The sequence below is a fragment of the Sander lucioperca genome, chromosome 17, assembly GCF_008315115.2.
Source record: "Sander lucioperca isolate FBNREF2018 chromosome 17, SLUC_FBN_1.2, whole genome shotgun sequence".
Taxonomy (NCBI): Eukaryota; Metazoa; Chordata; class Actinopteri; order Perciformes; family Percidae; genus Sander; species Sander lucioperca.
This window is the reverse complement of record NC_050189.1, coordinates 2203332-2228521: the sequence shown is the minus strand read 5'-3', so window position 1 is coordinate 2228521 and position 25190 is coordinate 2203332. Positions and strand designations below refer to the sequence as shown.

The window sequence follows — 25190 nt, the reverse complement described above, 5'->3', positions numbered from 1 at the left end:
TCAGCCCACTTCCACCAAGAAGTCACGGCACCTGCTCTTTATATTTCTCTCAGCCGTGCTCTCCATTCTTGCCTCATCCAATGCCATCATGAAGGTGACCCCATAATTGACTGCACCCACAGGTAACAAAACACTGGGGTCTGTTATGTCGATTGCAAACAGTTGTTCATCTAATGTGGGGATCATTCCAGGTCTCACCACTCTGGAGATGAGGGAGCGAAGGAAAAGAAGCAGACACTCCAACATTTTGAAAGGATTGCCCCTGTCCTGCTGGAACAGCTTGTTGATCCTGTTGAATTCTTGTAGAAAAGGCATTAAAAACAGCAGGTACAGTTTGTTAACAGGATCACTGTACATCTGGTGCAGGATTCCAGCATCATAACATCTCTGGTGGTCTTTGGTTAGCTGAAAGTGAAGCTTCATTTCATCCCACTGATTGAGTATGCGCAAACAGCAATCATGGATGGAAAGCCACCGTGTACCTGACATCTGTACAAGCATCAAAGGGATTTCACCAGGATTGATGAGGCTGTAGATCTTTGCATACTCACGGCGGCGAAGAGCACTGTGGGAAAACCAGTTGTGAGAATGAGAGACCAAGTATTCAAGGTTGCGTGGGAGGGTCTCCACTGCCTTGCTTACACACAGCTGTATGGAATGGCACATGCACTTGAGCAGCTGGAGATTTGGGTTTTTCTGGAGAAGGTGAGTGTACACTGAATTCCTCTTCCCTACCATGACACTGCAGCCATCTGTACCTAATCCAATGCACTTTTTGATGTCCAGTCCAATACTCTATAGAAAACGGGTCAGAATGTTGTTCACTTTGTTCAGTGTCATACTGAAGTAGCGGATTATCACACACAGTTGCTTGACAGATGATACGTCTGTGCTTTCATCATTAACAAGGGAGTATTCAGCACCTCCAATATCCCTCTGAAGTTCTGTGAACATACACGGAGCAATGGCATGGTTAATTAATGCCGTGCATTTTGTCCGGTGCACGTCCACATGGTGTTCACGTATTTCACACTTACATACTCTGCACAGTGCTTTTGAGTCGTCCCCCACGACGGGTTGAATCCATTCTTTTACTCCTTTCTCTTCCTCCCAGTCTTTGTTATATTTCTTCCCGTATTTCGCCCACTTTGTCCCGGGCATTTGTTCCTCCAAAAACTCTCCTACAGTCCAGTCACCATCAATCGCGACTCACGTGTATTTTCATTTAAATGTCACTCACTGACGTTTTCCTAAACAGAAAAAAACAGATTGCCCTGCTCTGCCTCTGATTGGCTAGTACTCGTTGCCATCTGGGTCAGAGCAAATTAGAAGCAGGATGTGGGTGGGAAAAAACTCTGCTGTCTCCTGTGTGTATGGGGAAAGGGAATGGACAGAGGGAACAGGCAAGACAAACTCCTAAGTTTAAATAACATATAGAAAATATCTGCTTGACAACTTATTATGGAGCTGGGAACAAGCCCAAATACGCAACTACACTTTAGAAACAAGCCCAAAAAAAACGCGACCCGCGACTACCAATATTTGTAAGCGACTTTACAGAAAAACAAGCCCAAAGTCGCTTATAATAAGCAGACTTGTCTATTGTACTGTTTAAGTTTGGATTCAGCTAACCAGTCACAGTTCTGTAAACAAATGCTGTAAACACTGTAATAGTAAAAGTTCTCACATTAATCGGATTATTAAACCACTCAACCTTTGCCATAAAGTACATTATCATTATTATTAGATGTGTTGCAATGTCTTACAGAAAATAAAATGTACGCATGGTGCGTACAGGGTTATGGCTGGCACTCTGCGCACCTTCTTATTCGGAATATTAATGGTCAGATGGTGATGCATCGCTTTAAAGCCACAAGGACTTGTGGGATGGCATTATCTCCTTTCCTTTTGTAAATGATTGTCCAGTGCATCCTATGCTAAAGAGGATGATAAAGGAAGCATTGAAGCACCTTATCACTTAGACAATTCGAACGGCTCTCATCATGGCAGCCACTTAACTACTTCCAGATCATTTCACTCCGTTAGGAACCTTCCTAAGCAAAACTGATTATTCAACCGCAGCCCAAGTCCTTTGGAAGAGAGGGTTCCCACTAGGGCTGGATGATTAATCGAAAATGTATCAACATCGAAATTTTGAAGCTGTCATCGACGTACTTTTCCCATGACAATAATTTAGATAATTTATTTCTGTTGATAGGCCTACTTTCTCCTTAAAAATATTCTACCGCCTGTGCAGGGTCCGAAATTACGGGCCAGTCGCCAAATGGGGATAGACACAAACAGTGGCGCACACACCAGACACCAGCCACTACCTTCTGTTTACAGATAGCTAGCGTTTAACTTGATTTTTGGCAACCATCGTTCCAAAATAAATTACAATAAAATGAAATGTTAACAGATCATTAACCGTTTACCAACAAGCAGGAAACAGAGTCTCAGTTCACCTGTCCGGGAGGCTCTAACACACTTTTCGCACTCCGTGTCTGTGGACAGCTGTAGGATTGTACTGGTGTTGATGTTCTGTGCGTTGTCGGACACATGCAGCCACTTTCCTGAAACCGTTTGGCGGCGTGTATGTCCGAGCCTGTCTCCAGCGCCTCCACTTGCAGGTTGTCAGCTGTGTGCCTGGTATACTCTCGGACAGCCAACTTAACTCGCCGGTCCTCATCGATATAGTTTCATGTGTCGTAGTTCTCCACAAGCAGAAAAAATAGTAACTTAAAACGCAACTTGCTGGTTCAAAGTTAGGAATAACAAGTTAATTAGCAGTTAAGAAATATATTGTATAGTCTATTTATATTTGTATCATACAAAAGACATTTTTGTAATTCATCTGTCGTCAAATCACAATTTTTTTTATTATCGTTCAAGGTAAAATGTGCAATTAATGGTGATTTAGATTTTAGGTCATATCGTGCAGCCCTAGCTCCGACCTTTCTTGGCTGTGATTTCTCTCCAACCAGAAGCCTGCCCTATCCTGCCAAGAAACCTGCTATCCAAGACAGACTCTCATCTTGATGTTGGTCCCAGACCCGGGAACCATTACAGGGTGCACCCAAATATATTTAAAAAACTTTGAAAAAGGACCATTACCAAGATGACCTCTGACTCTAAGGGCCCTATCTTGCACTGCGCAATTGACTTTGTACAACGACGCATGTATCATTCCTATTTTGCACCCGACGCACAGCGGACTTTTCCCTCAACAGACTCACGACGGTAAATTAGGGAATGAACTTGCGCTCCAGGGGGCGGTTCAGCAAAAAGAGGAGGCTTGTTGCCTAGTGCTATTTTGCAGTTTCAGAAAACAGTTCCGCCACCAGGAAAAATCTAGTCTAAAGTCAGTCAGTCGTTATTCAGATGCTATTTTAAGGGCGCATGCTTGGCCGTAATGTAGAGTGTGCACACCGCCCATACACTTTGCTTCTCTCATCTCATGGACCCAGTAGTTCCCATTTTTGCAAACCATACATTAATACAAGGAAAAATATGACCTTGTTTTACACAACATTTCCATGAAATATGGATGTGTTGATGACATAAATGAGGAAATATTAGAGGACTTAAGGAGATGTGATGTTGAACTGCATGTGCCGATGCCACTTAACCCAAATGCCCCAGCAGCAGCACGGGAGAGGAGAGACAGAAGAGCTGCATCGTCTATAGTGAGGTAATCTCGGTCTAATGTTAGACTACATTGCAAATTATCACCATGCATTCATAACCTCGTGATTCAGTGAGAGAGAGCCAAAAACATCGGAAAGTATGTTTTTGTGACATTTCTTTATTTACATTTTGACAAAAAGAAAAATCAATAGTAAACGTTGGTCTCCTTAACCAGACTGTTACTAAGGCTGTAAACTGCTCCTGGCGTGCGCCCATGGATGTATTAAGAGTGTGCACCTAGCAAATCTGTCATTATAATAGCAATCCACCATGAAACATGCGCACCTGCTTTTAAAGGGAATGTGAGATAACGCTCTGATTAGTTTATTGCATGTTACGCCCAAACCACACCTATGAGTAATGTAGCTATTTCAGACCAACCCATTTTAGATTTGCGTCGGGCGCAAGAGTCATTTATCCCGCCGGCATAATAGCAACAGCAACGCTGCAACAGCAACAATGGGGTCGGGTGCGCTGCCACATGGGTGGCAGTGAAGGTCAGGGGCCTCGACGGACCAGACCCGGGCAGCAGACGCTGGCTCTGGGGACGTGGAACGTCGCCTCTCTGTGGGGGAAGGAGCCGGAACTTGTGCGGGAGGTGGAGCGCTACCGGTTAGATCTGGTGGGGCTTACCTCTACGCGCAGTCTCGGTTCTGGAACCATACTCCTGGATAGGGGTTGGACTCTTTTCTTCTCCGGAGTTGCCCAGGGTGTGAGGCGCCAGGCGGGTGTGGGGATACTCACAAGCCCCCGGCTGAGCTTCGTTGAAGTTTACCCCGGTGGACGAGAGGGTCACCTCCCTACGCCTGCGGGTTGTGGGGGGGAAAGCTCTGACTGTTGTTTGTGCATATGCACCAAACAAGAGTTCAGAGTATTCGGCCTTCTTGGAGACCTTGAATGGAGTTCTGCATGGGGCTCCAGTGGGGGACTCCATAGTCCTGCTGGGGGACTTCAACGCGCACGTGGGCAATGATAGAGACACATGGAGAGGCGTGATTGGGAGGAACGGCCTCCCTGATCTAAACCAGAGTGGTTGTTTGTTGTTGGACTTCTGTGCTAGTCATGGATTGTCTATAACGAACACCATGCTCGAACATAAGGATGCTCATAAGTGTACTTGGCACCAGAGCACCCTAGGCCAAAGGTCAATGATCGGTTTTATAATCGTATCATCTGATCTGAGGCCGTATGTTTTGGACACTCGGGTGAAGAGAGGGGCAGAGCTGTCACCGATCACCATCTGGTGGTGAGTTGGGTCAGGGGGTGGGGGAAGACTCTGGACAGACCTGGTAAGCCCAAACGGGTAGTGCGGCAGACAGACAGGGTGAACGTCTGGAGGAGACCCCTATCTGACAGACTTTCAACTCACACCTCCGGCGGAGCTTTTCGTGCATCCCTGTGGAGGTTGGGGGCATTGAACCCGAGTGGACAATGTTCAAAGTTTCCATTGCTGAAGCTGCAGCGAGGAGCTGTGGTCTTAGGGTCTTAGGTACCTCAAGGGGCGGTAACCCACGAACACCGTGGTGGACACCGGTGGTCAGGGAAGCCGTCCGACTGAAGAAGGAGTCTTTCTGGGATATGTTATCCCAGAGGACTCCGGAGGCAGTTGCAAGGTACCGAAGGGCCCGAAGGGCTGCAGCCTCTGCCGTGAAAGAGGCAAAGCAGCGGGTGTGGGAGGAGTTCGGAGAAGACATGGAGAAGAACTTTCGGTCGGCACCAAGGTGCATCTGGAAAACCGTTCGCCACCTCAGGAGGGGGAAGCAGGGAACCATCCAAGCTGTGTACAGTAAGGATGGGACGCTGTTGACCTCGACTGGCGGTGGAAGGAGCACTTTGAGGAACTCCTGAATCCGACTTATACGCCCTCTATATTAGAGGCAGACCTGGAGGATGATGGGGGATTGTTGTCAATTTCCCAGGCGGAAGTCGCTGAGGTAGTCAAACAACTCCACAGTGGCAAAGCCCCTGGGATTGATGAGATCCGTCCAGAAATGCTCAAGGCTCTGGGTGTGGAGGGGCTGTCTTGGTTGACACGCCTCTTCAACATTGCGTGGAAGTCTGGGACGGTGCCTAAGGAGTGGCAGACCGGGGTGGTGGTCTCCCTTTTCAAAAAGACACAGAGGGTGTGTGCCAATTACAGGGGTATCACACTTCTCAGCCTCCCGGGTAAAGTCTACTCCAAGGTGCTGGAAAGGAGGGTTCGGCCAAAAGTCGAACCTCAGATTGAAGAGGAACAATGTGGATTCCGTCCTGGTCGTGGAACAATGGACCAGATCTTTACTCTCGCAAGGATCCTGGAGGGAGTATGCCCAACCGGTCTACGTGTGTTTCGTGGATTTGGAGAAGGCGTATGACCGGGTCCCCCGGGAGATACTGTGGGAGGTGCTGCGGGAGTATGGGGTGAGGGGGTCTCTTCTCAGGGCCATCCTATCGCTGTACGACCAAAGCGAGAGCTGTGTCCGGGTTCTCGGCAGTAAGTCGGACTCGTTTCAGGTGAGGGTTGGCCTCCGCCAGGGCTGCGCTTTGTCACCAATCCTGTTTGTAATATTTATGGACAGGATATCGAGGCGTAGTCGGGGTGGAGAGGGGTTGCAGTTCGGTGGGCTAGGGATTTCATCGCTGATTTTTGCGGATGATGTGGTCCTGATGGCATCATCAGCCTGTGACCTTCAGCACTCACTGGATCGGTTTGCAGCCGAGTGTGAAGCGGCTGGGATGAGGATCAGCACCTTTAAATCTGAGGCCATGGTTCTCAGCAGGATACCGATGGAGTGCCTTCTCCAAGTATGGAAAGAGTCCTTACCCCAAGTGAAGGAGTTCAAATACCTTGGTGTCTTGTTCGCGAGTGGGGGGACAATGGAGCGGGAGATTGGTCGGAGAATCGGCGCAGCGGGTGCGGTATTACATTCAATTTATCGCACCGTTGTGACGAAAAGAGAGCTGAGCCAGAAGGCAAAGCTGGTCGGTCAGTTTTTGTTCCTACCCTCACCTATGGTCATGAAGGCTGGGTCATGACCGAAAGAACGAGATCCAGGGTACAAGCGGCCGAAATGGGTTTCCTCAGGAGGGTGGCTGGCGTCTCCCTTAGAGATAGGGTGAGAAACAAACGGGACAAACATAACTCCAGTGATTTGACACTATAAATAAAATTGAATTGAATAGAAAACTTGATTTTTTAACTTGGCTGATGTATTGATTTCTGCATTCAGTAATTAGTTTGAGTCTAAGCTGTTTCAGAAAGTGATTCCCTTGACATTGCTGTCAATTATTATTACCAAGACTAACAAAAAGTATATTTTGTTTCTCTTGACCAAGGTTAGTAGAAAACATAATGAGAAAGTTGGATGGGAAAAATTCAAAGAAAAGAGGGCCAAGTCTCTCGAGACTGATGCAGTAGAATGCAAAAAGCTCACAGAGCTTTTTGGTTGCAGTGCAACTGCCAGCAGCAGCAGTAATGTTGTAGTCCTTGCCGACCAAAGCAGCACTGCATCACTTAGTCAGAGTGTAGAGGACCAAGTGGAAGCTGAGTCTGAGCATCCACAGCCTGGTCATGATGAGGGACAGACAGCAGAGTTCATTTCACATCAGCAAGAGGCACTGGTAAATGCCAGGAGCAGGATTTCAATTGGTTGTATATGAGAGGTTGTAGTGAGCTCACTTGTGCTGCTAGGATGAAGACTATGGTATTGAATTAAATGGGAAAACATCAGGCATGCATTGGTACCACTCTAAACATGCTAACAAACAGGGAAGGGGGCTTAATAATTCACAAAATTTAACCAAAAGTTTAACCAAAAAATCCTAGCTTGCACTTCTGTCTTCCATCAGAGTGCTGTTTTTTTTGTTCAGGTACAGCAAGTAGCCTACGTTATCTTTGAAAGTGTTGTCAGTAATACTCTGTACTGATTTATAATTAAAAGTTTGTGTAATTTGGGGTTTCTGTAGCCAGTGACATTTTATTATTTGTATTTTATTTCCAATGCAGATGTAATGGCATTGTAAATGTTTTGTTTTTATTTGAAGGCTGAGGCTTCATTAATAAACACAACCAATATTATCATCATTGGTTTTGAGATGTTACTTGCTGTGAATACCTTGTCTGATAGGCTAAAGTATTGTGGCATAGTATCAGGACATCCTGGCTAGTGTCTGTCGTGCACGGATATGGGCGAATGGCCGGATGATGGGTCTATTTGGCAGAAAGTCCAGGGCTGTTTTTCAGCCCCAGTCCGTCCCTGTGTATAAGTGCCAGTGACCTCCCTGTCTACAGCTTCTTCCCACCGCTTGTCCTAAACCTGTTAATGCACTTTAAGACACTGCGCTGGCCTTGTTTCTTTCCTTGTTTCTTTCCTTATTTTCTTTATACTTATACCCAGCCACAACAATTAATGGACTGTAGTTATATGGTGCTTTTCTAGTCTTAACAAATACTCAAAGCGCTTTTACATAGTACAGAAACCATTCACCATTCACACACATTCATACACTGTGGCCGAGGCTGCCATACAAGGTGCCAACTGCTCATCAGATAAACATTGACACAGGCGCAGCATCGAGCGCAATTCGGGGTTCAGTGTCTTGCCCAAGGAAAGTAGAGTCGGAACGTAGAATATCCACACTTTAATCTGTGCCTCCACTTCCTGTCCTGCTGCCAACTCTCTCCCTCCTCCAGTTATCACTCCTGAAGCCCTGCTTGTCACTGCCACTGCCAAGGTCTCTGGCGCCGCCGATTCCATCAACTCCCCGGCTGCTGTCTCCACTCTACCAGCTGCTGCTCCGGCAGCTGTCCCTGAGTATCCCTGGTTCCAGCTCGGTGCTAAATCCAAATCGCACCGGTCAACTCTCCTCCACTTCATAACCAGAAATGGCCCAGGATATCCACCTGAGGAATCAGTAGGATGTCCTTAGCTTGGATGAGTTTCCGATTCTCCACCACCATCTCATCGATCACACCTGTGCATTCCCCTCATTCCCCGCGCCACCTCACTAGCTGAACTTCGCTCCCCTGCCGTTTCACCGCTGTTCCTGTGGTAGGGTGATCTGTGGACCATGTGTCGCTTCCTCGGGCAAAATTTAAAATTCATCAATGACGCAATTCCAACATGCGTTCTCATCGCTGGTTGTACAAGTAGGTCCTCATGACATGAAATGTCAACAGTCTGAGAAAGTGTAGCAAGACTTTACCCTCCTCCTGCAAACACTGAAAGCAACAGGCAAACAATATGTCATTTCCGGCCCCTTCTCCCCTCCCTGCTTTGGTAACGTGAAGTTCAGTCGTGTACACAAGCTCCATATCTGGTCGAAAGCCTACTGTAACATTATGAACATCATTTATGTAGACATAGATATAGAATAGAGCTGAGCTTTTTAAACATGACAGCCTTACCCAAACTACAGAGGGTCCACTTTACTGTCCATGAACATTGAGCTTGCCGTGCAATCAAGTGCAATCTCCTGCCTCTCATCTCATCCCACACTGACCCACCATGTTGAAAAAGTAATCAACAGACCAAAATTCAGGAACAAACCAGTAAGAAAATCCCAATAAAGAAGCAGGTTAAACTCATGTCGGAGTAATGGGTTCTTTCTTAATTATTAACATTCATAACAGATGGCATCTCATTTGACATCTAACTATGAGTAAATATTTCTGAGGCCTAAGCGGTCTTTGGATCAGTGTCCAGTGGCAATAACTCTCAGTTGACACACACTAAGTAATTAATAAGGTAATATTATTTCTTTTTAAGGAGTAATAAGTAAAAAGTAACATATTATGCTTCCAACTTGCTAAACTTTGAAGCCCAACAGCTAAGCAGGAGCAGAACGATCCATAAACATATGGCTGGAAGGACAGACAATCAGACAGACAGACAGGCAGACAGACAGACAGACAATCAGACAGGCAGACAGACAGACAGGCAGACAATCAGACAGGCAGGCAGACAGACAGACAGACAGACAGACAGACAGATACACACACACACACACACACACACACACACACACACAGACAGACAGACAGGCAGGCAGACAGGCAGGCAGACAGGCAGACAGACAGACAGATACACAGGCAGACAGACAGACAGACAGACAGACAGAGAGACAGGCAGGCAGACAGGCAGACAGACAGACAGACAGATACACAGGCAGACAGACAGACAGAGAGACAGGCAGGCAGACAGGCAGACAGACAGACAGACAGACAGATACACAGACAGACAGACAGACAGACAGACTAGGTCCTGATCAGACAGAGCACTCTTTAGCTTTTGCTTATAATTGTTTTAAATGAGAGTTTGCATTGCTGAGCTCCTCGCGTGTTGCAAAACTTGCTCTGGCCAGCTCACTTTTCGTGGTTTGCAAATACAGAACATTCAGATTTAATTCCATTTTATATGAAGACAGAGGGGCAGTAAAGGGGCAGTCAAGAGAGACAGAGCTGGTAAACAGCTGTTTCTGTAGCTGTTAGTTTTGAGTGATCATTGTGAATGCTGAATAATAAATGTAGGAATAAATAACGTTTTTTGTGATGACAGTTTAGCTAGTGTTTTGTGACTTTTTCCTCTTGTTCTCACTCGCAGGAACAGCATTTGTAGACTCTGCATGACAGCCAATGTTTTTGGATGAAAATAATTTTGAATTTAAATGGACAAATATTATAATTATACAGTATTGTACAGAAACCTCCTCACAGCTCAAACAAGAGACTGGCTGAATCCAGAAGTCGGAGTGAGCCCTCACAGATTTCAGTCGTACGTACTGTGACATGTTCACCATCATCCCGTCTGGTCTGCGAGGGCGCAAAACTGTTAGGGGCGGAGCACACCAAGAAATGCTGCTAGAAACGCAACGCCAAAATCATTGTTTTCCTATAGTGTGCTGACAGGGCCTTTTTCCAGGTGAACCACAGCCCATTAGCCTAAGTCAGACCTGGAATTTTACAGTTTAGGGGCAAGCCCACTGGTGTTGTCAATTTCTTGAGGGCACAAAGGCCAAATGCCAGGGCAGCAAAACCATTTGCAGAAACGTGATGAATTAGCGTATAGATGCTATAAATAGCCACAGGTGTGCTGCGCCGGATAACAGCAGTTCTGGCACGGTTAGAGAACCTCATCGATGTGACACAGATGGTAAAACTGCACTTTCTTTCAGTAGTTTCTAACGTTCGCCATATAAAAAAAAGATTGCTGACCACCACCCAGTTGAGGGACAACCAGGCAGATATGTAATATATTTATAAACTGCCGACAGGTAGTCACACTGTGGTGCCGTTCAACTCGGCAAGTTTGTTGACGGGTGTCAACGAGCCTCAGATCGCCTGCCAGAGCTTGACTCCTGCCACAGACTCGTTGATGCGCTGACAGACATATGCATATGCATATTTTTTGTTTTTTTGTGAACAAGACACTAAACAGTTTTAGCGATCGCTGCATTTTGGTCCTAGACGTCCTGCGTCACAGCCACACCCCAGACCGCCTCGATCATTATGCCGGCAATTGCAAACCCAGATGGCGCTGTCACTCACCAGCGGAAGAGGCTGAGTCCGTCCGGAGAGTGTATCGTAGCTTGCCAGCCCTTGGCAACGAGCAATAAGGTCAGTTTTTCCCTGTTCTAAGCGGATTACTCACCCTCCATCCTTCCCCTGTGATTTTACCAGGACCTATAACCCCATGTTCACTGCTGTATATAGTCTCTGGAGCGATATTGGAGTTCTGGTAAACAGGAGGTAACTCCGCTCAAAGATTGTCTATTAAACACCAGAGTTAGTTAGTTAGTCACTACGTTAGTTTCTGGCATCTCGCGGGGAACTTGACTATTCTGTTTGTTTGGGGTTTGATGGAATCTCGAAGAGAACTGTTTTTGATTTTGTAAGGAAAATGACTCATTTATTGACATGTGAATTGTGGGGTTTGTTTGAGCACGGGGTTGTGTAATACACTGTATTGAACTGCAATTACTTGTGTGTGGGGTTCATTTGTATCTGCTGAATCCTTTGGAGTTATTCTGGTTGTTAGTAGGGGCTATGTGGAAATACATGGTCCTTTGTATATTTGACCTCTTCACTAAAAATATAAATGTGTCAATGTTTCCCTCTGACTGGCACCCTGGCAAGGTCAAACCGTTACATAAAAAGTGGCACCCAGTCTAAAAAAGGACTTATATTAACAAACCACCAATTGACAGAAAAGAGGCAGAGGAGAAAATGACGAAATCAGCTGGAAAGAGATTAGAGGGTGATAAGTGGGCTATGCACATACTCATAGAACTGGAGTTACATGCAGGTAACTTCTATTTTTCTAAACCAGAATCAGTTTTAATTGCCAAGCAAGGGGTAATTCAAACAATTCAACACATTAAATACACACACACACACACACACACACACACACACACACACACACAGGACCTATACATGCACTAATGGAGAGCTGTCAGAGTGAGGGGGCTGCACATGGATGAGCGAGTAGAACCCCGAGTAGCAGTGCCCAGCTCCAGCTACCAGTCCGCACTCCGTACTTTGGTCCATACAGGGACTTGAACTACTTTGGTCCATACGGGGACTAGAAACAGCGACCTTCTAGTTCCCCACTTCCTACCGACTGAGCTACTACCACAAGTGATTTGATCTCGGCAGAAATAGACATACAGCAAGGACAACAAAGCTGAACGTAAACATAAACATTTTACAATATACAGATATAAGTTATGTATATAAAAAGTGTATTATACATATACACATACATATACATAAACATACACATATGTACATAAACACATGTAAACCAACAGCTCTATGAGGTTAGGGGTGGCAGTAGGTCAGTCTGTAGGGAGTTGGATGGGGCTGGTTCAAATCCCCATATGGACCAAAGTATGGTGGTGGACTGGTAGCTGGAGAGGTGCCAGTTCACCTCCTGGGCACTGCCAATGTGCTGTTGAGCAAGGCACCAAACCCCCAACTGCTCGGGGCGCCTGTCCATCGACAGCTGCAGCCCCCTCACTCTGACATCTCTCCATTAGTGCATGTATAGGTACTGAGCACGTGTGTATGATAACAACAGAGTGAAAACATTGTAATTTCCCTTACAGGATTTATAAAGTATCAATTATTATTATTATTATTATTATTATTATTATTATTATAAACAGTAAGATAACAGGGCCATGCAAAAATGCAAGGGGTGATGGAATAAATAAGGATTATTAATATAACAGGGTGCTTATATACCTGAGGTAGTTGGGTTAGACAGAATATACAGTAAACAGAACGGATACATGTCTAAATTATGTGTTTAACACTGTAAAATCTATACTTTACCAAAAGGTGTATGGTTGGTGTTCCAGGGATATTGCACAGGGATTGATCCTGACACTATAGACTGGTGTTCAGTGTTCATCATAGTGATCATACTGCTTGTTTTGGTGAACAATGTTCTGGCACCTATCAGAGGAGAGAAGCTCAAACTGTTTGTGTCCAAGGTGTGATTGCTCTGCGATGGAGGGCAGGATGGCACCAATGATTCTCTCTGCAGTCCTGTCTGTTGCAGTCTGTTCTCGTCCTGTTTGGTTGCTTATCCAAACCACAAAAACATAAAATCAAATATTGGAAAAAATAGTTTTTTTTATTTTGGTTTTGAAAACAAGTATCGAGAAAACAAGTCATTTTTTGCGTTTTGGTTTCATTTTGAAAAACAAATAAATGAATGATACAAGGATTCAACACAAGAATATTTGTATGTATTCATATATATTGTGTATATCATTTAAAAGATGTTTTGCAATTTGAATTATAAATACATCTGGACATAGCTAGCATTTAAAAGACATTTTAGTGACAATTGTTAGACTCACCAAATTATTATTATTATTATTATTATTATTATTATTATTATTATTATTATTATTATTATTTTTGGGCTTTTCCGCCTTTATTTGATAGGACAGCTGGGTGAGAAAGGGGAGAGAGAGGGGGAAGACATGCAGGAAATTGTCACAGGTCGGATTCTAACCCTGTACCTCTGCATCGTGGCATAAACCTCTCAGTATATGTGCGCCTGCTCTACCCACTGACCCAACCCAGACACGACTTCCCAAAGTTTTTGCAGTTGGAAATCCTCCTGTGGATTTGTGAGGACTATGGTTAACTGCTCCTCAGATCTCTGCAGGGTAAATCCAGACAGCTAGCTAGACTATCTGTCCAATCTGAGTTTTCTGGCATGACTACACAGTAAATTTTGAAGTGTTAAAGTAACACTTAAAGAGTTAAATTTAACAGTATTCCTGAGTGTATTTGGTCCCACCCTGAAATAGTGTTAAATTGACTCTTTTCATAGTGTTAAAATTTTAGAGTTAAATTAACTCTAAATAGAGTAAAAATGTAACACTCGCTTACACTTAATAGTGTTATTTTAATTTTACACTAAAGGTTAGTGTAAATATTACCCTTGGAAGAGTCGATCATTTACTCTTCTACAATAACAAATCAACTCTGATTGAGTTTGATTCCAGTATACTGTATAGTGTCACGGAAATAAATCTCAGCAGTATTCATTTTACACTTTTTTAGTGTCAAGTTACAGCAAATACACCATTAAGTGAGTAAAAATCACAACTTAGCACAAAATTTCAAATTTTTATTATCAGCTCAACTATGTCAGGCTAAAATATGAATACAAATCCCTTTTTAAAACATTGACCTTAGGTCTCCATAAAATGGCAATAGGGAACAACATACAAGGAGGAATCTGTCGTTCCATACTTCATTTGAACATCAAAAGGTTTAAAGTAACACAGTTCATTAATGTTGATCACCTTTTGAACCCTGTCTGGATGCATCCTGACCTTAAAGGCATAGTAATGGTGATCAAAACACATTGTTTCCATCAGTTTTCCACAGAGCAATACACAGTCATCTTTCACAGCAATAATTTTGATTTTACAAAATACAGGCATCTCAAATGCTACCTCGGTACAGATAATGAAGTCACGGCGGTACTCTGTACCATGATGTTTTATCCACTTGGCAGAAAACACACTGGTAGACAATAAAGCCCCAAATTTGAAAGCAATCTCGGGACCTTCTTTGAGCTCACTAAGTGTCACCATCTTCCCCGAACCTAAAGTTAATCTTTCCTTGCTAAAGGACTCTTGATACATTGCCATACAACTTTGGTGCTTTTTGGCTAATGTTTTTGTTACATTTTTAAAGCTTTTTAATTGCTTCTTGAAAAAATGATGTTTAGCTTCATAACGCATGCACCACATGTGCAGAACTGGGCCGATGTTTTTTATATTACGAGGGTAATGAATCATGAAGTGATGCTTTGGTAAGAGATTGATTGCAGGAAACAACTTCGAAGAGCTGTTGATGATCAATGATTAAATGTTTGAGGTAAATGGTCATGCCTTCTGTAAGGACTGGTGAAAATACAATGTTAACAATGTGTAGAAGCAAAAGTAGAAGGTGCCAGTGCTGGTCATCTGTCCATCAAACAACTTTACTCTAGGTGGACGGTTTCGCTGCTGATTGTAACCATAGTCAAAAGCATGTATTCTACCAGCCAGTTGTTCAGCATTTAGGAAGTTTTCCTTAATGTACTGCAGGACAAGTTTGACTTCAAACTGAGCAACTCCTTCTAAAATATCGTGCATTATATCTACAGAAAAATTGTTGGCTGTATTAAAATACTGTAGTGAATTCAGCAGACAAATGTAGCTCAGCGTAAATTCTGTCAGGTAGACTTCTAATACGTTGTCTCTATTCTCTTTAACTGATCAGCTGGGCAGTGGGTGTTTTGGTTCTGTATACCAATTAGAATCGGGCACGTATGTTCTATCCAATCACAGCATGACTACCTTGTTTTAAATATCTTCTCTCTCCCGTTTCTGTCAGTTGTATTTTCAGACGAGAGTGCGAGTGCGACTAGTAGTTGTTGGCTTATGGCATTAGTGTTTTTCTATGTTGCGTCTGGTTCGTGGGTGTGTGTCATTTCAGGTTAAGAGCACATTTCAATTCACCTTTTCCGGCGTGTCTCGTGTGGTAGCAAATGATGTCTATCCTAGAGGATTTCTCTCTCACACTTGTCCTGCAAGCAGTTTTCCGTAGCCATGGCGCATGCACGCGGGTGCAAGCAGTAGCATCCTGGCAGGCAGAAATCACTCCAGAAGTACTTTCACACGACTGCAGTCCCGGAGATTTTGCCTTGTTTGTAGCTCCCGACTCGCCACACGGCCCGCTCTGAACTGCAGCTGGCCTCCAGCCGCGACTCTCAGGCGTTGTACGTGTTTTGGTCAGGTTCATTACGGCAGAGGAACCGGCATGTCAACTCAGATGAATAATCCAACCCTTCGTAGTTAAGTTATCTCATTGGGCATATTTTGTTCATTCATGTTTGCCGCCCACCAGTAATGCGGATCACGTTGCTGTGGCCTGGAGTTCCGGGCTCTGTCTAAACTCTGGCTTCTACCGCAGATTCCTCTGCATCTCTGGGGCCTATTTACTGTAAATTCTATGATAGAGACAGCCGGGGACGTCGTTTTACTTCTATACATGCAGCAAGGTTAATTGTGTACTTAGACTGGCACGTCTTTTCTCTATGGGCTCTCTAGGCAGGCTGCTTTTTAGTTTTCCGACATTTTGTTAGTGTGCTGTCATTGCAGCTGACGTTCTAAAGTAAAGTACGTGCGCGTTTACATGCGCATTTACGGTGGATTCAGTTTTTCAACAGGTGTTGCTCTGGACATGGATGCATTAGCTGGATGGTGACACTGAAGTATGTTAGGGCTGAGCGCTACTGCGCAGCTGCAAACTGAGTTTACCTACGTAGTTGTGGTATGAAGAGCCTGTCCGAAGTTGTAGTCTTCTGATGGTTGTGCATGAGTAAACTCCATCGTGTCAATCTTGCAGAGTGAGATTGAGTTATGTGCTAGGAATAATGTAGGCAAGGGGTAATTGTTGCTAACTAGAATGCTAGTTAACATTAGTTATTATCTTGCAAGTAACGGTAGCTTTTTTGTTTTTAACTATAAACGTCTGTTATGGTGCACACCGTGACATACAAGCTATGGAGCATTTATACATTGTTGTGTTTCTTTAGTTAAATGTACGAATTACGTCTTTAACGCTTCGGATGTAAGTTATTGGTGTCAAGTGACGTCATATGGCAGTCACTGGATGCTACGGGGGGTGAGTACTTGGTAGCATATAATGGGCAGTACATGGAGGTACGTAAGTGTTTTGTCCCATATTCGTGATGTTTCTGGGCTTAAGTACTGGTTAATACTTGGGCAGGTGTAAATTCTTTCTCGTTAGGGAATGACACGTTAAGGTTTGTCTTCGGAGCTGTCGTGATATTTGTCAGTAGTCATGTGCATAAAATGCATAAGGCACTTATATTCTGCATTTGTACATAAATATACTCATTGCCGTTGTTGCCTGCTTACTAACGTTTTGTGCGTTATGCTCACTCATGGTGGGTAGCTCACACTCATATGTTTCATATATGGTCTTTCAAAGCAAGTGTTCTCAGCATAATATTTATATTGTACAAACTATCTAACAAGCTGCATTGCTCGCATCAGCTATTTGGCCTACTTTTATTTTCATCTCATATCTGTGGGGCCTCTTGGTGTTTACGTTTTATTTTATCTATTTACAAGATGTGTTGTTCATTTCCACTAAGCTTCCTGTGTTGGTAATAGATTGGTGTGAGTCCTGCAAATCAGATTCTGACTGATTCCCGGTAGATGTGTTGGAACCGGTGGCAGCCCAGGTTTCTAATCACTACGTGTATTCACTTTCGGTTATGGCTGGTCTCGGTGGGTAGTCTTGCATCATTAAGTACGTTGTCTTATTTATGGGCACGCAAACTCAGCATGGTGCATATGGGTCGCGTGTCAGCATTATGGTCATCGCATCCTCCTATTTCATGGATCCTTCTTGCGGTATCTTATGTCTGACTTTGTTACTTTGTACCTAGATTCTGCGATGCCCTCTGAAGGTAAGTATTTTGTGTATTTACCCAGACACTTTCTATCACTTATGAAATATTTTGGGCATGTCAAGAACAATACATTTTTGTTGTGGTTGGTAATCATTTGTTTCGCATAATCGTCATCGTGCGGTTGGCTTCTCTGTCTTAACCACGCTAGGTCAGTTGGTATCTGGGTATTATTAAGGCGCTGTATTAATAATACATGTGTGGCACTTGTTTTCTTTTGCTGAGCTAAGTTTTGGGGGAATCCCTATCCTAAGTATGGTGGTGGTAGTCCATCTTACTGGGCAAAAGGCAGTCGTTACTGTCTTATGTTACTGATTGAATTTTAGCAGCTAGTTGTACAGTTCATCTCTGCAATATGTTTAAACATAATTCACCTTTGCAATGGGATTCTTATATAGCTACACCCTATAGATCTCATATCTATGTCTCATTATGAGCATGTTTTACACGTTATCGTTGCAGCACGGCCAGCTATACTTCATATTATGCACGTTTAAATAGCCTCTTATTGCAGCATGTTTAACCTGTTTTTCTCGCAGGATGGGTAAATTCTCTATTGTAACTCTTCATTTATGCAGTGCATTAAGTGACGTTATCACTGATCTTGTACGAAGCTAACTCATGACATTTGACCTCATTAAGTTGTACTCCTTACAACACTAACCTTCTAAGTCTCAGACACTGCTTCTTTTCATTGTTTTTATCTAAGATTAACTACTCATTGCTTATGCTCATACTAGAGGTTTTCCGGGTGTATTTCGGTTTAGCCATCATTTAGTTTTCTTTACTCAGTTTAGTCGGGTCATTCATTCAGAATAGGGGCAGCTACTAATGTCGGAAATCAAGGCATTTCATGTATGTCCCTGCAACAACCCAGCATATGGTCTTCCTCTGTTTATTCCCCTTACATTCGTGACGTCTTCGCAACCCAGTGATCTTTTAGGCATAATCCAGGTAAGCGTGCATATAACTGGTTGTGGTGTATTGATCTCTTAACAGTGGTGGTTGTAGTACTGCATCTCAGTAAAATAACCAGGCATATATTTATTTTAGTAAAAGTACTATGATAACCCTTTAGTAACAGTACCCGTTTCTAATGTACTTTAAGTATTAAAGTATAAAGTCTGCAGAGGTTCTGTGTTTGTTCCGGCCTGAATTGCCGAGGTTTGGTTTTGTGTTCAGCCTTCTTAATGTGGATGCGCTAGTTCAATCATTGTTGCCCGCACTGACACACAGTTTTGCCATATAAAGATATGATTGAGTATCTATCTTACAGAGTAGTACCCTGTCACCCTTATTTGTATTCCTGGAGATTTCCCTATGTCAAAATGTTGGTTTAAACAGCATTTGGTACTAGTCCTTATCAAAGCTAACATTTCACCAAAGCGTTTTACGAGTCATTCATTTAGAATAGGGGCTGCTACTACTGCTGCTAGTGGAGGGGTCTACAGTACTTCTCTACAACAACTTGGACTGTGGGCTTCCTCTGTGTACTCTTCATATATTTGCTCTGATGTAGAAGACATCGTCAATAACCAGAGATCTCTTAAACCTTGATTGTGGTAAGATTGCATATAACTGGTGGTGGTGTAATGGATGGGTGGTGTTCTCAATGGTACTGATGTATTGTTATAACTGTTTTCATCAATTTAGATTTTATTTTTGCATCTATCATAACTACAGGTTCTGTGTTTGTTCCTGCCTGAATTCCCAATGTTTTGTGTTATGTTCAGCCTGAATTGCTGATGTGTATTGCCCTTATAATTACAGGTGCCTTTGTAACTGCAGAGGTCTGTGGTTGTTCCTGCCTGGATTGCTGAGATTTCGTGTTCAGCTGAATTGCTGATATGTATTTTTTGTTTTAGATCTGCAGAAGTTTTGTTTGTTCCGGCCTGAATTGCTGATATGTGGTTGTTTTGTAATTACAGGTGCCGTTGTAACTGCAGAGGTCTGTGGTTGTTCCTGCCTGGATTGCAGAGTTCATGTTCAGCTGAATTGCTGATATTTTGTTTGTTCCGGCCTGAATTGCCGAGATTTTGTTTTGTTCCGGCCTGAATTGCCGAGATTTTGTTTTGTCCGGCCTGAATCGCCGAGTTTTGTTTTGTCCGGCCTGTATTGCCGAGTTTTGTTTTTGTTTTCCGGCCTGTATTGCCGAGTTTTGTTTGTTCCGGCCTGTATTGCCGAGTTTTGTTTGTTCCGGCCTGAATTGCCGAGTTTTGTTTTGTCCGGCCTGTATTGCCGAGTTTTGTTTGTTCCAGCCTGTATTGCCGAGTTTTGTTTGTTCCGGCCTGAATTGCCGAGTTTTGTTTTGTCCGGCCTGTATTGCCGAGTTTTGTTTGTTCCGGCCTGAATTGCCGAGTTTTGTTTTGTCCGGCCTGAATCGCCGAGTTTTGTTTGTTCCGGCCTGTATTGCCGAGTTTTGTTTGTTCCTGCCTGAATCGCCGAGGTTTTCTTTTGCAACATCGTATTCTTATGTCTTTTGGGATTTGTTCAATGTCAATGCTCAATGTCTTTGTTACACTGATTATTCACTGATTATTTAACACATTCATGTTTCTATTACCATACAGATTGTGGCGGCTGTAAGGTATGTAGGCTATATTCTTGTCATTTAATCACTTAAATTCTTTTCAAGTTTTGGGGGATGTGTTTGGTTTTCCTAAACATTAATTGTATAGATCCCCTTTTACAATGGAGTCTAATCTCCAAATAATTGTTTGTACTTGTTTGGTTAATTGTTAGTAATAAATGTTTGCATATCTGCAACGAAGTCTCTCCTGATTGAAATGTAGCTCAGCGTAAATTCTGTCAGGTAGACTTCTAATACGTTGTCTCTATTCTCTTTAACTGATCAGCTGGGCAGTGGGTGTTTTGGTTCTGTATACCAATTAGAATCGGGCACGTATGTTCTATCCAATCACAGCATGACTACCTTGTTTTAAATATCTTCTCTCTCCCGTTTCTGTCAGTTGTATTTTCAGACGAGAGTGCGACCCGCCTCCTCCCCTTCTACCTCCAGGCATTGTCGACAGTGTATCGGTCTTCTCCCGGCTGACGGCCCATTTTATATCTCGGATTTTCTCACCACCACCACCAGTGTCTAGATTCCATTGGGGGATGTGTTTGGTTTTCCTAAACATTAATTGTATAGCTCCCCTTTTACAATGGAGTCTAATCTCCAAATAATTGTTTGTACTTGTTTGGTTAATTGTTAGTAATAAATGTTTGCATATCTGCAACGAAGTCTCTCCTGATTGAAATGCATTTGACACCATATATATGAGGTTTGTAAAGTTTGACAGTGCAGTTTGTGCATCTCGATAGTTCGTAGTACAACTTCTGGATCATCTTCACAGAACACAGTTTGAAAACAATCTTTCTCAAGGAGACAGAAACGACAACAATACCGTGCCCCAAATGACTCCACAAAGCCAAACAAACCATGCAACCCAAGATTATCACCAGTGACCTAAACTATGGTACCGTGAATCACATCTTTCAATCTGGGAACTTTAAGTCCCTCTGTCTCAAGTACTTTAAGATCACTGACAAGTGGCTCAAGTATCAAATTAAATCCAAAACGCTTGATGTCCTGCGCATGGAAAAGAGCACACAAATGAATATTTATCAATGATGAATTAAAGATTGGGGGAAAATTCATGTTATTTTAAAATTAATGTAAAATACATAGCACCTAATTTGTGTATACCCTTTTTAGACCCCAAAGGGTTTGCTGTTTCAAAGTCGTCATAAAATAGCTGTATCTGTAAGGCATCTTTTTCTACAGAGAATAAAGAACTTTTTTTTAAATAGGAAGCATCTCTCAAGTCTGCATACACACCTTCCTTGGACATGTGCCTGGGCTTGAACATGTCTGCAAGTTCTGGATTTTGAAAAATTGCCTTTAGTGTTTCTAAAATAGGAATATATGCAAACTTGTCAGTTACAACGACCTGATTGTATGTCCCAGTTGTTTTGTTTCTTCTGCTGTCAAATCTTGTGCCAAGCACCTTTTCAACAGGTTCTACGGTTCCCCATTTCTCTTTGAAGTGTTTATTTCGTTTAGCTTCTGAATTTAAGGGTGTGAAGGGGTTGTCCAACCTTTGCAAAGATTGTTCTATTCTGTTCTTATTTTCTGTGTCCTGTGGAGATAAGCACTGCAAAGCTGCATCTTTAGCTTGACTATGAATCTCAAAAAACACTTCTTCCATGGAGGAAGCAAAACTATTTACAGTAGATTGACTTAATCCAGCTGCTTTTAGTTGTGCAACAGCAGAGGCACACATATCTAGAGTGCTCCTGTTGGACTTTTTCAACAGAGTAGATATGGCTACCTGGTGTTCATTAACTGTCCGTGACGTTGTAGCTGTCTCCTCTACATTAGTGGTCACTGCCTCTCCAATGCTGCTTAAATAAACATCAGGGTCAACCTGTTGGTCAATATAGGGTAAACGTACCCATTAAGCCCACCAAAATCTGAGTTCAGTTATTTTTCATAAATACTGACATAGTTTATTAACATAATCATGTGTTGAAATGTAAGATTAATCTCTCATTTGAAAATAAATTAATTTATTTGTGTATATTTTATCATATAAAATAAAGATATTTTATGAATAAAGTCAAAAGTCTGGCATGGGCTTAATTGGTACCGTGGCACCATTTAAGCCTACATGTGTTCCAAATAAGCCCACAATAAAAATGATTGACAAAATATAAAAAAAATATTATTTTAAAGTTAGTGAAAACACCAAATATGTATTCAGTAATATGCCTTACATTAACAAGTATCTACAAAAAACATTTCATTTTATGTTTGGCTTGCTTTAGCCAATTTGTCACCTGAACCAATAATAACAAACCACAAACATGACTTGAGGAGCAGCTTGTGAACAAGAGACTACAATTATTATTCTGATAAGCTACATTCATAGGTTTTAGTTTGTTTTAATATTGATAATATAACAATTTTTAAAGTAGTAAAAACACTGACACTGAAACAGTCATTAACCTGTCTTACATTAAAATGTACGTTACATTACATAGTTTGTTGGCATACTTTTGCCAACTCTTCACCTGCACTAATAACGTTTTAACATCAGATATCAAACATGACTTGCAAAACAGCTCAAAGAAGTTTCTTTTTGTACAGTATTTCGATTTCTTGGTGGTTTGCCAGGTGAAAAGTGCCAGCACTCTGCAGGTTAGCCCGGCAAAGGATGAACCTCCGTTCAATAGTTTCAACCTCAAAAGGCGACATGCCTCGATGATTTTAGATTTTTACAACTGTTGTATTTCTTCCATTTTGTTGTCATTTTTCTCACTGTATACAAATGATTATGCAAATTAGGTTACATAACAATACATCTGGCCAGTGTGTGATCTGTGATGTACTCTTGTTAATGAAGTCAGTAAGGTAAAAGAACATCAAAGTCACAGGATTACAATGAAAATCAAAAATTCCTATCAAACTCATAATTTCAGGAATTTCCTATTGAAACACATGAGATGGGCTTAAATGGAACATGCTAGGCTTAAATGGTTCTACAGTGACTACCGGGGAAATAAAGATGATATGTTCACACCAAAATTAAATATATTTATAAAGCTATGCCTGGAGCCTAAATATGCTGTAAATTTGCCATCATAGTTGTCCCTCTGTTGCCAAACTTTCAGAATTATCAATGTATTTTCATTCAAAGTTGCCTTGTGCTAGCTGCTTTTTAGCTCACTGTACCATTTAAGCCCACCTTGAAAAAAAGGCATTTTTAAAAGATATTTAGCCCACCCAAACCATTTATTGTGTCTTAATTTGTAGATTGATGTAAAATGAATCAGAAAACATTTAGTGCACATATTTAACATTTTTAATCCTTCGGCAGTGTATCTATCAGTATGGCTATATTTTGACCTTGTGATTAGCTCGCTACGCCCCTAGCAAAACTCATCTTTCCAAATGAAATCAAATAGTACAAATTGACAAAAAACGATTTGATAATACACAACAATCAAATCATTAATCTCTCATTTTACATAATATGAATGTACTTATCAAGTTAGTGGTTTTAAATTGTTGAAAATAGATTCCTTCTGAGGGGTCCCAAAACACCAAAGTTTTGAGGCGACTTTATGTGAGCCTCTTTGAGACTGCACTGATGTAGGCTCACATAACTCAACATTGACAAATGTGATTGGTTCTCACCAATCCTTGACCTTGCCAACATCGATGTTGTACACTAGAGCAACAAGAGAAGAGGTTGACATGCAAGGTATGGCATTCTTGTTGAGAATGATGGAGAACTGGTGGATTGCATTCTTCTTAACTCCAACAGCCAGGAGATAGGGCTGAGCGCTAGTAGTGATGGCATTGAGATGCTCTTGAATGTTTGTTCCAGTCTGCGAAGACAAATGAGGGAAAACTCTAGTTAATGGCCAAGTAGTTGTAGAATATGCAGAAAGAGCCAATACACTACTAGTATTGAATATGAATATTGAATGAATACTTGTACCCTAATATTAGGTGTTCATACCACAAATTAGAAAAAATACAAACCTTCTTGAATACCACAAGATGTTTCTCTGCTTGGGATGCGGAAACCTTTCCTGGCCTCTTCCGACCCTGAGCGGAGGGTGGAATCAGGTGTAGCAGCAGTAAAACTGATGACAGATCACTGTCCCAACCTGTAACAACACAAGTTCAATGTTAACACACTTCAGTTATGTTTTCTTTACAAACGACCCCCCAGGCAGACAGCAGTTCTACATCACAAGAAGTTCTCCAACTAAAACATCAAAAGTTTTGTTCAATATACTGCTTCAGAACGTCCTCGTAAATCTTTCACAGATCCAGCTTCTTAGTATTATGTTGATATGTAAATGTTAGCACATAATTTTGATATATTTATTGCAATACAACACGAAAGGTAGGCCTACAAGCAGCTTACCAAAGTCAACATCCAATTCAGTGCCATCCTCAGGAGGATCAGCTGCCAGCAAGAGTTCTTCAAGCTCACTTGTGGATGGAAGCTTTCTGCATTGTTTGATGATCTTTTTCTTGAGCGTGACTGGCCACCTTTCCAGAAGCTTGCTTGAGGTATCCTCTCCGAAAATTAGAACGAAATCCTGTTCAACCTGGAGTGGGGTGGTGTTGGTGACTATTTCAGTTATTTGACAGCCAATCAAAAGGAACTGGGTGCTAGCTATTGGAGTATCACTACAATGTCTTACAAAACAATTCACTTGTCATATCATTTTCAAAATAACAATTACCAAGCTTTTGACGTCTTTAAAACGTGGAAACTCAGACAGTATGTTGCTTGACTGCTGGGGGTCGAGGATCATGTTGCGGCGATACACAAACATCAGTTTCATTTTCTTCTTGATTGTGTCGGCATCAGCAAAATGTTTCATCAGTGAGATTGCTTCGTTGCACTCATCTTCAGTCAGGGCAGTCTCTGGAACAAACTGGGATTCTCATCTGACAGTTGGTCCTCCAGACATGTCTTC

At 42.4% G+C, this 25190-nt stretch overlaps 1 protein-coding gene across 1 annotated transcript; it reads right to left on the bottom strand.

Moving 5' to 3' along the window:
* Window positions 1-25190, bottom strand: LOC116049837. Its single transcript, XM_031299872.1, has 6 exons — window positions 24954-25190; window positions 24629-24815; window positions 24238-24365; window positions 23887-24080; window positions 483-565; window positions 1-299 (listed from the first exon to the last, which is right to left on the bottom strand). The coding sequence occupies exons 1-6, from the start codon at window positions 25092-25094 to the stop codon at window positions 1-3; spliced, it is 1032 nt and encodes a 343-aa protein (XP_031155732.1). The 5' UTR covers window positions 25095-25190.